The 14091-nt window shown below is 36.5% G+C and overlaps 2 protein-coding genes across 5 annotated transcripts; both read right to left on the bottom strand.

The window, feature by feature from the left end:
• Positions 1–1776: 1776 nt before the first annotated feature.
• LOC131010850 (protein TIC 22, chloroplastic) lies at positions 1777–5697 on the bottom strand. 4 transcript variants are annotated; one of them, XM_057938526.1, is made up of 9 exons: positions 5155–5697; positions 4891–4953; positions 4352–4426; positions 3887–3937; positions 3151–3210; positions 2994–3065; positions 2336–2371; positions 2126–2259; positions 1777–2032 (listed from the first exon to the last, which is right to left on the bottom strand). In XM_057938526.1, exons 1-8 carry the CDS (start codon positions 5539–5541, stop codon positions 2167–2169), a joined length of 837 nt encoding a protein of 278 aa, XP_057794509.1. In that variant the 5' UTR covers positions 5542–5697; the 3' UTR covers positions 1777–2032; positions 2126–2166. The 4 variants fall into 4 exon arrangements, with proteins under 4 accessions (XP_057794509.1, XP_057794508.1, XP_057794511.1 ...); XM_057938525.1 differs by having other exon boundaries at positions 2130–2259; positions 5155–5599; XM_057938528.1 differs by lacking the exons at positions 2994–3065; positions 3151–3210 and having other exon boundaries at positions 2130–2259; positions 5155–5599.
• Positions 5698–8624: 2927 nt separating this feature from the next.
• On the bottom strand, positions 8625–11908 carry LOC131010851 (uncharacterized). Its single transcript, XM_057938529.1, has 9 exons — positions 11663–11908; positions 11348–11478; positions 11201–11267; positions 10479–10531; positions 10180–10234; positions 10020–10094; positions 9786–9903; positions 9223–9269; positions 8625–9056 (listed from the first exon to the last, which is right to left on the bottom strand). Exons 1-9 carry the CDS (start codon positions 11744–11746, stop codon positions 8949–8951), a joined length of 738 nt encoding a protein of 245 aa, XP_057794512.1. The 5' UTR covers positions 11747–11908; the 3' UTR covers positions 8625–8948.
• Between the last annotated feature and the right edge of the window lie 2183 nt (positions 11909–14091).

Consider the following 14091-nt stretch of genomic DNA (forward strand, 5'->3'; position numbering starts at 1 on the left):
TAGTGTTTTATATCTCGAACTTTCAGCATTTTACATAAAATATCCCGAGCTTTCATTTTCTCCTAATAAAACCCGAATTTTCAATTTTTTCCATAAAATATCCCGCTATATAAAATTTGATGACGAAAAGATGACAAAAAAATTCCGAACTTTCAATGTTTTCCTACAATGGTGATTCCTAATACTCCCTCCGTCCCGGCCAAGACGCTACATTTGCTTTTCGGCACGGGATTTAAGGAATTGTAGATTAATGTTTTAAGTGTATAATAATAAAGTGATAAAGTAGGAGAAAGAAAGTAATAAAGTGATAAAATAAGGAAGAGAAGGTAATAAAATGATAAAGTAAGGAAGAGAAGGTAATAAGTGATAAAGTATGAGAGAGAAGGTAATAAGGAAATACTTAATTAGAGCACTCCCAGCAGATCACCTAAATGCATCATTAACTCTAAATTTAGGCTAAAACAATTGAAAATGAGATAAAAAATGCATCCAGCAGATCCCCTAAATTGGATGGGGCCCACAAAAAATTTTACACCTACCTAAATTCAATCTTAAATTTACACCCACCCTAAATTTATTTTAAGCTTATAATTAATAGAGCCCACACATAATAATTATTTTTATGTAGAAAATAGGAAATCTGGTGTATGCATTTATAAAATCGAGATCCTAAAATTAAATAGGGAAGCTTTAGGGAGGAATATAGGAGCATAATTTTGGAATTTCTGCTGAGAGTGCTCTTAGTGTTAATTAAGTGTTTAAAATTTCTTATTTTTGTCAAATATAGAAATGTAGCATCTTCGTTGGGACGACCCGAAAAGGAATATGTAGCATCTTGGACGGGACGGAGGGAGTATGATTTTCCAACAATGATGATCCCCAAAGTATTTCATTTGGCGAGATAAATCATCTTTTCGTCACCAAATTTTATATAACGGAACATTTTATGAAAAAAATTGAAAGTTCGAAATTTTTTAAGGGAAAATGAAAGTTCGAAAAATTTTATGGAAAACGCTAAAAGTTCGGGACATTAAACACTATTAACCCTTTTTTTTGACATACACATCAACTGTTTTTTAAGTGATCATTAACTTTACTAACACAAATGGCTACAAATGTCAATAACCAATAAAAGAAGGAACTGAAGGAAATTCCTTTACTTTAAGTGAAATATTTATTTAAAGTAACTACACATCATCAGCTTCGGTTTAGGCGATCATTAACTTACAGTCTTTACTAATACAATTGGCTACAAATGTAAATAACCAAAAAAACAAGGAACTTGTGAATCAAAAAAAAAAAAAATGGAAATTCCTTTACTTGGAGTGAAATATTTATTTAAAGTAATACTCGACGTCGGGTAGTAGTTAAAACTAACATGTTACAATCAATTGAATACACAAACCAAATTTAGTCAAAAGCAATCTACATCAATCACTATTATAATTAATAACATAGATTGATAAATATTCCTTTATTATTTATGACTCGCTTATTTTTCTACAAGACTCCACAGATTGCAGTATTGCATCCCCAATGGTAACAATGGAAAGTAAACAAAAATTTAGATCAATATAGCAGACTGCAAATATTTATTTTATAATTACCACATCTTTTATCTTCAACAAATTTCTGTACTCAACCAACAGCAGAACAACTCGTCTGAGTCGTCTCTAACACAGAATCAAACATAAGAAAATCAAAATTAAAACAAAATTAAATAAAAAAACACATCTGCTTTCCAGCATTGTTCTTGATGCGATTAAAGAGAAGAGGTGCAAAATCATGAGCATTGATTGCAAGCAGAACATGAATGATATTGTACAATTTGAGAGGTAACATAAGTAGAAAGGGAGAAATTTATCAAAAATATATAAATAAAAGAAATGGAAAGAGGAACTAACAAGAGAGAGAAGAAGAGGCTTCAGTGGGCGTCTTCCCAAGCCCTACAAATGGCAATTCAGTTCTCTGTTTGAAAGTCAGTCTATGATCAGCTGGATTGGGCGTGCTGAAGAACTCGCATGGTCATGAGCTGGGAGAGGTAGAGAGACCGAGATTTGCAGATCGACTTTAGTAATTCGATTAAGCACAGATAGACAAAGATGCAAAAAATGCATTTCCTCACCTACTTGCTGTATAGTCAAATGGAAGTTCTGCAATCAATCTTTATAATTTCACAACCTCTTGAATGTGTTGAGAATGGCTTTTACCAGGTGGAATGAATATTAAGTCTTCCCAGCCCGAGTTCTTCTTACTTATCTGCCATATCATAAGTTGCAGTGAGTGATTTGAATCCCAACCCAAATAAAGTATAAACTCACTCATGAAAGTATACCTCCATTTTCCTAAGAACGTCCTCCAAACTCCCGACCTGTCAGCATTCAAACACATGAAGAGCCATTTGAAATTATTATTGAACACAAAAATCAAAATAATACTGGCTAAGACAGCACCATATTACATGGATGATTGTCCTCATTTTCAATGCTGTTATCTGGTGAAATACTTCTTATGTATTTAGCTACCATCTCAACATTAAGCATTATCTAAGGTAGATATTATTTAACTCAGAACAGAGAATGTGCACCAACTCTAAGTTGAGATTCATTTACTACCGTTGGCGCTTCAGTTCATATAACAAATGATCGAATTTTTAAACTGCACAAAGAACATCGTACAAACTGGAAGCTCAAATTAACCTGACCCTGAAGAGCATGGTTTAATCCTATATAACTTCATAAGACATAAGCTTTGACTTAGCACAAACGGTATACGACATGGCCCTCAGAGTAGTCAAACCCTAGAAAAGGTGAAATATGTTATTCTTGTCGGCACTCTGATTTAATATTCTATACGTCTCTTAAGTCTTAAACCAAACTTGTCAGATAAATATGAACTCATTAAACAGCCATCCATCCACATATATCCCGCCTCAATATATTAGTACAAGCTAAAGAAAAACTTAAGTGATAGTGGGTAACAAATTGTAATACCAAGATGTGCTGAGAAAGACCAGGTCCTCTGGAAGCCCTTGACACCGTTGACAGTGCTTTCTCTATATCTTCCTGTATTATAAGATGATCAACTTCCTAAGGCAATTCAAGCAGATTCGGATCCTTTCTAACTGTATCACCTACAAAAGAAGAGTACCTTCTGAAAATAAATGGGGCAATAGCGCTTGTTTTTTTTCTTTACAACTAGGAGGTCTGACTGCAAAAACAAATTCTATGTAAGTTGATAAAAACAAGCAATGATAGGAAAGGCATGCATGTATTAGAATGCAGGAAATACCTACCCTATACTCGCTAATCTAATACAGGAAATACCTACCCTATACTCGCTAATCAGAAACCAAGTACGAAGCCACTAAATGAAAGTTGGTGTCACTAGTCAACAAATATTCCTTATTATCTGCTCTCAAATATTCTGGACTCTGGACTCAATGCATGCATGAATTTCTGCGCATGTCTTTTGTAAATGGAGAGCTCCTAGTTCCTATAGCAAAGGATGTTAAAGCATATGCTCTAGATTATGAAGCCGAGATAGCATAGACATCTCAATGTCTATCTGCCCACATAAAATGGATAGAGAAATTAGCCAATGAAGAGAACAACTCATCAGAAAGGTCTAAACTCAAGGCCTTCACCTCCCCCCACCCCCACCCCCCTCTCCCTACATAAACAATCAGGACACTGACCTAAGATGCTGTTTTATCTTGACCAATCTGTATGATGGATGTCAAAAAGTTGTCCTTCGACACAAGAGCACTCACCAATTTATCTCAAACAAAAGTTGTAGCTCGTTGGCAATTCAAAAACAACTTAAACACAGAAGGTCGTTCTCATGTGAAATGTGTCAAAGAGCGTGTGTATTCACTCATAGATACCTGAAAAACGGGAACTCCATCAAATCCACTCTTGACATCTGATGCTCTTATCTGAACATCACAATATGAAGAATGTGAAAATAAATTTGATGAGTAAGGCATTAGCATTAAACTTACATCACTTGATAACCTAGCAAGAAAATGAGGTTTTAAGATCGATAACAAGCGCATTAGTCTTAGGTGCAGTTAACCTTTATTTATGATTCATAAAGAAAAAGCTTTTATGCTGTCACAATATATATATATATATATATATATATGTGTGTGTGTGTGTGTGTGTGTGTGCGCGCGCGCGTGTGTATTGCAAAGAGTATCAATATCCCTTCCCAAACTTTCATTTCTTTTCCTACAGGATACTCTCTGATCTTGCTTTTTAAATACTATTGCCTATTTCATTCTTATCCCAATCATACGTTCTTTAGTATTTTCCACTTTGTATGACAAGCAAGCAACTCCAGCACTGACCTCCAATGCATTCTTTATTTGAACAGGATCGGGTAAAAACCGGAATGCTATTCCTTCAACTTTCAACATATAAACCTGCAAATGAAGGGACCAAAATCAGTTCTTAGATAGTGTCACTTGAGAGGAAAAAGTACAAAGTTTTACCAAAAACAACAAACTAACCTTCTTACTGAAAATAGAAGTAATAACCATACTGACAAACATTTTATATGGAAAAAAACAACTATAGGTTATGGAAAGCTTATGCCTTTTCACAAGGCAGAGAGAAATGCTTTAGCTAATGATAATCTCAAGCTCAGAAAAGGCGGAATTTCAGAAGCTAAACAACCCAAAAAAAGAAAAAACTTTTCAGCTAAAAGCTCACATTTTATACATCTCCCCAAAGTATGTTCTTAGGCAACTCTGCTTTTCATTCAGTCACCACACAAACTTAAAATTCTTCACATTCAGTCAAACAACAATATAACTTAAAAAGCCAAAATCAGAAAATTTAGTTTCCAGAACAAGATTCCTGTAAATGGTCTATGCATAATAGCCACCTGGTCAAGAGTTATCGGCACCACCTTCGCCCCGCCTTTCACTTCGCCTCTTCTTGATCTTACCTGGAAAAATCGATCATTATAGCAAGACGAATGTTAAACAATGCTCTACTTAAACCATATAACCACATTTTCACCAATCATTCCATAACAACAACCGACACAGAAATAGCACCATGTAACTGGAATTCACGCCACCAATGCGCACACACATAGACAACTTAAAATTCATCAATTAATGCGTAGTTAATTTTAATATGATACCTGCGCAAGAAAAGCTTCGGCGTCTTCCCTCCGAAAACAAAGCAACCCGATAGACTTGACGCCGTCAGGATCAGAAATCAACACGAACTCGTTGTTCGTGTTGCTCACCGTGTAGACCGAGGTTCCGGAGAGCCTCCTAGCTACATGCTCCGAATTGAACGACGCCTCTGGTGCAGCCGCCTGCTTCCCCTGGCGCTGCGACACGGAAGCGAAAGGCAAGGATAGCCGCGGCAGCGGAGGCGGAGCCAGCAGAGCAGCTCCGGCGAACCGCTTGGCGTCGTCGAGTCGAGTGGCGAGCTGAGTGCCGACTCGGTGGAAGAAGGTAGAGAGGGGGAGAAGGGGATTGGGAGGTGGACCCACCGAGGGTTTTGCAGAAGATGACTCCATTGTCGTTCCCACACTTGCACTGTGGAATTTCTAGTAATATTATTCGGATTATTAAACTGGGCCTATTTTGCTACTTTATTGGGCTACTATCTTAAGGGCCTAAGTTCTTAGTCCTGAACGGACGCTTGTGTGTAAGTAACCTCGGGCTGTGAGTTCAAGTTTGTGATTGTGTTAACTTAAAATGCTGTGGTTTTGATGTGGAAACATGAAAAAGTTCTTCCAATCTCATTTCTTTTTACCCAACAAGTATATGCGATGATATTCATAAATACACTTCATATCGAAAATATAATATCTAAATATGAATACGATCTCACACAATTTTGTGTTATTATATCAAAATCAATACAATTAGCCAAGAAGGTTCATATCCCTCTGTAAAACTAGTTTAATTCTATAAACTAAAAAAAGGTGTTTGATTATTTGAGATTAATAAATTGATTATCTTATCATATGGAAGAAGCCAAGACTACTTTTATAACATTGTACCGATAATAAGTATCAGACATAATCCACTTAACCTAACAGATTTAAGTGGGTGTTTGCATGAACTTATAAACTTCTTCAATTAAACAGATTATAAGCCGTAAAATTAAGCTCTAAGGAGGTGATTGGTATGATGGAATGGAATGAGGGTGGAATGGAATGGAGGTAGGAATGGAATGAAGGGAGGAAAGGAATGACAAACCTTGGTGATTCCTTTGCTTGGTATGCATAAGGAATACAAAAGGAATGGAATTGTAATTCCTTGTTTGATTCCATTCCTATGATTGGTATCTAAAAATAAATTTTAGGAATGGAATTGAATTATTTTGTTTTGCTAAATTAACATTTACATCATAATTTATCAAATTGGCATTATTTTGCATCTCTCTTCCACCTCTATTTTGTGTTATATTTGTAGGGACAAACCAAAATATGCACTGGGGTAAAATCGAAAATTAAGAAAAAAAGTTGAATATTAATCAAATTAATTTTTTTTAAAAAGCTGACTTGTTTTCCATGCATATTACTACTACACACAAACATGCACCCGAAAAAAAAATTAAATTTTTCTTGCCACCCACAACCCCACCCCCCACCCTACCCTCTATCTTTTTAAAAAAGAAAATCTCGTCACCCCCAACCCCCCTCCCCCAAATTTTTGTTTATTTTACTCACCACCCCCACCTTCCCCCCCCCCCCCCAATTTATTTTTTTATTTTCTAAAAAAAAATCTCGCCACCCCCACCCACCTCCCACTAACCCCCCTCCCCCTCCCCCTTACCTCCCAATTTTTTTAGGGTAAATTTGGTTTAAAACATTAATAAATTTTCAAATTTTGGTTTTTCCCACAAACTTTCATTCTTGTTTCAAAATACATAATAAATCACTTTTTTTGAAATTTTCCATAGTGTGATTTTTCGGCGAATTTTTTAAATGATGTGGCGCCGAACTTGAATGATGTGGCATATTTAAGGGTTAAGTACCACTTTCCCGCTCAACGTTGACACCCCTGTCACCTTTAACACCCTAACGTCAGGGTTGACGTTGTTTACTAGCTCAACGTTTCAAAACTAAAGCAAAATGCCTCCACGTTTTAAAGGCTGCCCCAAGCGCTGCTCTAATGGGATCAATCACCGTTAAAACGCAGGGGGCAATTCGATTGTCATGTCACATAATTTTCATGTAATTACATTGTATTGCAACGTCATTTAAATTTTTGATCGAAATATGTCATCGTGGGAAATTCCAAAAAAAAAATGATTTATCATGAATTTTGAAACAAGAATGAAAGATTGTCAGAAAAACTAAAATTTAGAAATTTATTATGATTTTATACCAAATTTACCCATTTTTTATTGCATGTTCAGGTTCACCAGCACACTTTTTCTTAAGAATTGGATCTTCTTGAGTTGCAATACCAATGGGGCATGTATCTTTGTCGCATTTCGGCATCATGAAGGATGGGTTGGGTGGGGTGAGGTGGGGGTGGCGAGTAAAATAAATAAATAAAAATTGGGGGTGGGGGTGGGGGTGGGGAGGGGGAGGGGCGAGAAAAATTTAAAAAAAAAATTTGGGGGTGGGGGGGTGGCGAGAAAAACTAAAAAAAAGGTTAATTTTTTTTTGGGTGGGTTGGGAGGGGTGGCGAGAAAAATAAAAAAAATAAAAATAAATGAAATGTTGGGGGTGGGGTGGGTGGGTGGGTGGCAGGTGGGGTGGGGAGAAAAAAAAATTGGAGGGGAGGGAGGGGTGGGTGGGGTGTGGTGGTGGCGAGAAAAATTTAAAAAAAAATATTTTTTTAGGGGGTGGGGGGTGGGGTGGCGAGAAAAATTAAAAAAAAAATTATTTTTTTTGGGGGGCAGGGGGGTGGGGTGGGGTTGGGGATGAGGGCAAAATATATAAGAGTAATTTTGTCAAAACCTAAATTTAGGTGGAATTAGAAATGGAATGGAATGGGTAATACCATGTTGGAGGGAAGGAATGATGATTCCTATATGTAAAGGAATGGTGATTCCCTTAAGAATGGTGATTCCTAAAATAAAACTATACCAAGCATAGGAATGGAATGGAGATAGGAATCACCATTCCATTCCCACCTCCATTCCACCATACCAATCACCTCCTAAGAGCTTATAAGCTCTCCATTTAAGAGGGTGTTTGCCTGAGCGTATAAGCTTATTCAATTAAACAAATTATAAGTTGTAAAATTAAGCTCTAAGGGCTTATAAGCTCTCCAAAAAATAAGTTACCCTTCCTCAACTTATTTTCTTATTTTCTTATAAACAAAACTCATTTTACATAAATAACTCAATTATGATTTTTTATTGTCATTATATATCATTCTAATTTTATCTTTTTTCAATTTTCGCTCTCTAACAAAAATTTGCTCTATCTAACTAAAAATTCTCTTTCTAGTTTATAAGCTCAATTATCCAAACACTTTGACAACTTATAAGATCTTAAGAGACTATATCTTATAAGCTCTTAAACATCTTGTAAGCTCTTTAAAATAAGCTTTGCGGCGTCCAATCTAATCCACCAAACTTAATGTCCCTAAATAAAGAAAGATCCATTCCAGCATACACACAAAGAGCTGAAGCTGGTGTCCAATAAAATTTCTCATTGCTATAAACTTTGCAACATTCATAGTCTAATTTAAGCACAAACAAATTTGATTCCGATTTAGCTATGATGCTACTCATAAACAAGAAAACTACAGCATCTTTCCCCTGTACATTGAAGATTTCAACTGTCTCTAACGAGGGATGGCCGCAGTGTAGCCACCATCAAGCCCAACAACCTGCTCTATGTTAGAGACGGGCGTAGTAAGGCCATCACCAAGCCTGTCGACCAGCAAGCTTCCGTAATCAAAACCTGATGGCACGCCGGTGCACAATTGATGAATAGTGATAGAACAAGTGCTGCTACTGGTTCCCTTGTTCAGTAGGGCGTCGATATGGCATGTATCTGTGGTCCTTCGCAGCATTCCTCCGCCTCTTTTTCTCAATAAAAGACTCCAGTTTGCCAGACTCCTGATTAATAACAAGAAGATTCATCATTATAACTTGGCAATAGCAAATGAAAGGGTTAATTGTAGCATTGTAGAAGTCGTATAAAAATTGCAGATTCGGGTAAACTTCAAACTTTTACCCACCAATTTATCCTAGATGAAAACGTGTCATAGATTAGTTCGTGTACCTTGAGTTCCTTGAATTTCTCAGCAAGCTTGTGCTTCTGAATTTCCGCTGCAACCAAACACAAATGATATTGTTATAATCAAATCAAATCAAATCAAATCAAATCAAATCAGTTAGTTTTTCTCTCTCATTTCCTATTTTGTTAATACACTTTTTTCTTTTACAAATCAAACAAATGCGGATATAAATGAATGTTAAGAGATGGAAACTTTAATCTCAGCTACAGCAGTATCCTAGTAGAGATAAACAACTTGTGATTTCTAAAACAGGCAAATGGGACTCTACCCAAACAAGGGGAACAATTGATAAAAGATAAGAGGAAAAAGATTTCTCTACGTCATTTACGCAATACTTTAATATCAGCCTCCTCATCAAATAACCCAGAATTATGTTCTCTATAACATACTGATCATGAATTAACAAGAAAATGTAACCTGATGGGAAATGACATTTTCTCGTGTATTTCTACATTAGCAAACTTAATGAAACTATATGATTTTATCCACATTCTACGTAGAATCAAGAGTTTGTCACTCAGAGAGGCACAGGAGAGGAGCAAATTACATTTTTTCAGATAGTAAGGTTGTTTTCCTTTCTTTGCGGCTTCCCTCTCTTTCTTCTTATGCTCAGCCAAAATGTCCTTCTCTGTACGCTTTGCTGCTACTGATTTCAATTCTTTATCCTGGTCCAGGTAAAATATTTAAGGACCTTGGGGTTCAGCATCAGAAACTACTTGCACGTGGCAGGCATTAATGACTAGGACTGAAATAAAGATCAGAATTTTGTACAAGCACTTACAATCCGAGTCAATCGGTCCTTTAGATCATTAATGGCTTCAGGATCTTTTGTTTTCTTCATTTGTTTCTTAAGTTCCTATAGGTGCCAGAACCACAACTAATGTAAGCAGAACATTGCGCAAAAGCATCTATGAAGTAACCTTTTGAAGATTAAATGATACCTCTTTTTCCACAGGAAGTGTATTTTCATAAATAAAATTATATCTCTTCTTGAACCTACAGTTTCAGAGAATAATGTTAAATATTCTACATGATACATACCATGAGGAAACAACTCCAAATGCCATGAGGAATTATTTTTTAATGAACAAATGAAGAGATAACTGTAATAACTATCCCTGCCACAAGGACAGCATTTCTACTAGTGCTAGTGCAAGCACGGATATTGTCCCTCAACAATGAGCACCTACAGCAGAGCAAAGCAAAGTAAAAAGAAAGCGAGATGAAAGTAAAAGCTTACCCATCCACATCAAGGTTGCCACATAAAGATTCAAAACGAGGATCCCGTACCACCTGTAGATAAATTATAAACTGATTTTAACCATAATAAACTGGTGAGATAACAAGCACGCACTCAAAGGACAGATGATCATATAAGCACCACCCACTTGGAAAAAGTGAGTGGTTCAAAGTAGCACGGCCTAATTTATGTCGATAGTGCATATTTCTATAAAACACATCAGTCTAACAGAAGCTTGACATAAACAGAACCAAGTTACAAGGAAGAGCTAGGGGCTAGGGCAATTAACTTTAAGAGGACACATATGTTACTGTTGGTTCAATATCTTCAAGAGGATAGAAGACCTACAATGAGCTTCAAACTATAAGGAAAGCTATAATTTCTTAGAAATAGGTGTCCTCAGGCTGTATTAAACCATTTAAAAATATGTGATTTCTTCAGACGAACATGAGCATTCATGTCAAGATTCTCCATCATAATGCACTCTATACAGAAATAGCATAAGGGTGCCACACAATTTAATTTAGAAATAACACTCGTTAAGCAAATTATAATTTTGTTAATGTGGAAAAAAGATAGTGAAGGTAAATTCCATACATTAACATAATTCATACATAAACCAAAAAAAATCTTCTAGAGGTCAAACATGTCACTGGAAAAAAGATGAAGGGATTCCAATATTTGTTGATAAAATTACAAAAAAAAGGGCATAAAATACCAACCTTTTTAGGAGCTTGAATAACTTCTCTGAATCTACTAACAGGCTTCTTGCTACTGATTTCCATCGGCCTATACACATATCCAAAATTAGTAATGGGAAACAGTTTTATAAGAGCACAATACACAGTTAAACTGGAAGAACACAAGACCTATTCTTATTAGCCCGACCGCCTTTCTTCTCTGGCTTAGGCTTCCTGTAAACCAAATCAGAACCATCAGACCTCGCCCTCTGCAGCTCCTCGAATGTTACTTCAGCAAGCTCACGCTCTATGATATCCTCCTATACAAATTCAATGCTTCAGGTGAATTCTACGCATACATTAATCAAATAAGCAAGTAACAAAGCAAGAGATTTCTCATCAAAATACACAACACTTTCAATAACGAAAAAACTTCAAATTAAGAATTCCGATGGCTGATATCCGAGGGAAATAGAATAACTCAATTTGGGGCAGATTACTTACTTCTCCAGAGGAAGTTTCGTGGTCATCACTGTCATCAAACGTAATTTTAGTTGAAGTTGCAATTGAGGGCTCCGAGTTCTTCATATCAAATCTAGGATGAATATCGAGTACAGCGATTAAGTAGACGGCGAGAAATTACCGGCGAGTTGAGCGCCGAGTTTGTGGAAGAAGGCGGCGAAGGAGAGCAGGGCGGGGGGGGGGGGGGGTGTGGGGCTTTGTATAAGAAGAATTCGTTGTTTGCTCATTGGGCTGATTTTGCTGTTTTTTGGCCCATATATTAGTGGGCCTTTTCCTGATGGGCCTAGTGATTTTTTTCTTTTTCCTTAATACAAATGAGTAATATCACTAATTTATACTCTATCCGTCCCACGATTCTTGATGCATTTGTTTTCATCACGGGAATTAAGGAATTATTGTAGTTGACAAATTTCGTATAGCCCATTTGAATAAATATTCGTGGCCTATTGGCTGGTCCAATTAAAAAGGTCAAATTAATTTCAAATAATTTGACCCAAATGCTAGGTCATCAGGGTCAATCCCGAATGCAAGGTCATTAAGGCTCATCGGCACAAACCCTAGAGAGGGCAGCGACTTGGAGAAGAAGGCAGAAACTAATCAGGGATATCGACCCCACAAATATTGGAACAACTAGGGTTGAGGGAGACGTGTCAGCAAAACCCTAACCGTCAGGCCATCACGGTATAAATAAAGACCAATTAGGTCAATGGACGCATATGATCATTCTCACTCCAACACGTTTTCTCCACCTTCTCTCCACACTCGCACTATTATGTCTCCACGCTCTCAGCCTTAGGTTTTCCGGTGACGAGATCAATCGGGACGATTCGACGGCCCCCGCTCATTGTTCTATCGCCCTTCAACTCCGTCGACCAGATCGACCCGATTTACTCTTTCCTTTACTTTTAATTACTTTCAATATGATTTTTCTTAATATTGTTTACTGACTTGAGCATCGGAGGCCCTTCCATCGACACCCCCACCGGTGATCCAAGAAGGGCTCTAACGTTGTTCGTGTTTCAGGTTGCTAGTGCCCATCGTACCGGACGACCCCGACGTCCTTATCCGTAATTGTTGGATCTATCCCCAATAATTATAAATTAGTGTTTTAAGTGTGTAGGTAATAAAGTAGAAGTGTATAGGTAATAAAATAGAAAAGTGATAAAGTAGAAAAATGTGTAGGTAATAAAGTGATAAAATAGGTAATTAAGAACCTTTATTTTTTAGCTAATTGTTACTATATTTAGAAATACATCAATATTCGTGGGACGGATAGAGTACTAAAAATTTAGGTAAATGCATGTAAAATCATAAATTTTGGTCAAAATACATTTTGCCAACAAATATTGGCAATTACATTTTTTATTAAAAACTTTCACAATTGTTTAATTTTACTACCGATTTTCAAGTCTCCCAATTCAAGAATGATGTGGCAGTGATGTGGCTCGCCAGCACGCGCCATAATTTTTCCTGTCTGATAACTTAAATGCATCATTTTGTAACAGTACAAAACTATGTAGTATATATATCAATGATTAAATCTATGAAATTTAAATCAGAACCATAATCTTTCTTTTTTTTCTTGTCGTGTTTCTGTGCAATTAGGGGAACCTTTTTGTTCTTTTTCATATGAGCTCCAATCGAGCAATATATTAAGCTATTTTATCATGGTACAAGTGAGAAGAATCAAAGATATCTTCTTCTTTTTCATTTTTTTTAGATTCGAATCTAAAAATCATTGTTTGTATGTGTAATAAGGCCACAGATGTTGAAACTTTAACACAAAGAATCCTGGGCATGCTTTCAATTATAGTGTTTTTTTTTTGTATGGGTGTGTAAAGCACATAGGCAAATTGAAATGTGTGTCTACATTGTTAAAGATGGCCCACAAAAAAATTTAATTACTGGATTGGTGTGAGTCAGATGCTTATTGGACACATTGAGCGTTTTAGAAAAATAATTCACGAACTTGAAGTAAAACAAATTTAGAAGATTGAACAAGATGTTGGAGAAGACGGTTTTGGTGCAATGCTTTTCATTTATGTTAGAGATGAATGTGTGCTTTGGGATATTATTTTAGGGTTTAGGAATCTTACTGATAAGGACAATATTATACACACCTCTTTGACCCAAATCCAATTAATAAAGGGTATTTTTTTTTTGATCGGGCAAAGTCATGTTAGATGTTAGTAATTAGTCCCCCCATCCACTCCAAGAACCACCTTATCTCTCCATTCACCAAATTCACCTTATATCTCCAATCTCCAATTCGCTCCCAAGAGGGATCGAACCCGGGTCACTTCACTTAAGTGAGGACCCGGTGGCCAGTGGGCTAAGCCCCCTGGCCAATTAATAAAGGGTATGAGTAAGGGAAAAGAGTCAAATTTGATGAAGGGAAACTATCGAAGAAG

Source organism: Salvia miltiorrhiza, chromosome 2 (genome assembly GCF_028751815.1).
Source record: "Salvia miltiorrhiza cultivar Shanhuang (shh) chromosome 2, IMPLAD_Smil_shh, whole genome shotgun sequence".
Classification (NCBI taxonomy): Eukaryota; Viridiplantae; Streptophyta; class Magnoliopsida; order Lamiales; family Lamiaceae; genus Salvia; species Salvia miltiorrhiza.

Coding starts and splice junctions, on each gene's coding strand:
- LOC131010850 (XM_057938526.1), bottom strand. CDS start 5,541: ATGGAGTCATCTTCTGCAAAACCCTCGGTGGGTCCACCTCCCAATCCC. Junction 3,938..4,351: donor AAATAAAGAATGCATTGGAG/GTCAGTGCTGGA, acceptor TGTGATGTTCAG/ATAAGAGCATCAGATGTCAA. Junction 3,211..3,886: donor ATGGAGTTCCCGTTTTTCAG/GTATCTATGAGT, acceptor TTGTTTTTGCAG/TCAGACCTCCTAGTTGTAAA.
- LOC131010851 (XM_057938529.1), bottom strand. CDS start 11,746: ATGAAGAACTCGGAGCCCTCAATTGCAACTTCAACTAAAATTACGTTT. Junction 11,268..11,347: donor GGTCGGGCTAATAAGAATAG/GTCTTGTGTTCT, acceptor ATATGTGTATAG/GCCGATGGAAATCAGTAGCA. Junction 9,057..9,222: donor AGAAATTCAAGGAACTCAAG/GTACACGAACTA, acceptor GTTATTAATCAG/GAGTCTGGCAAACTGGAGTC.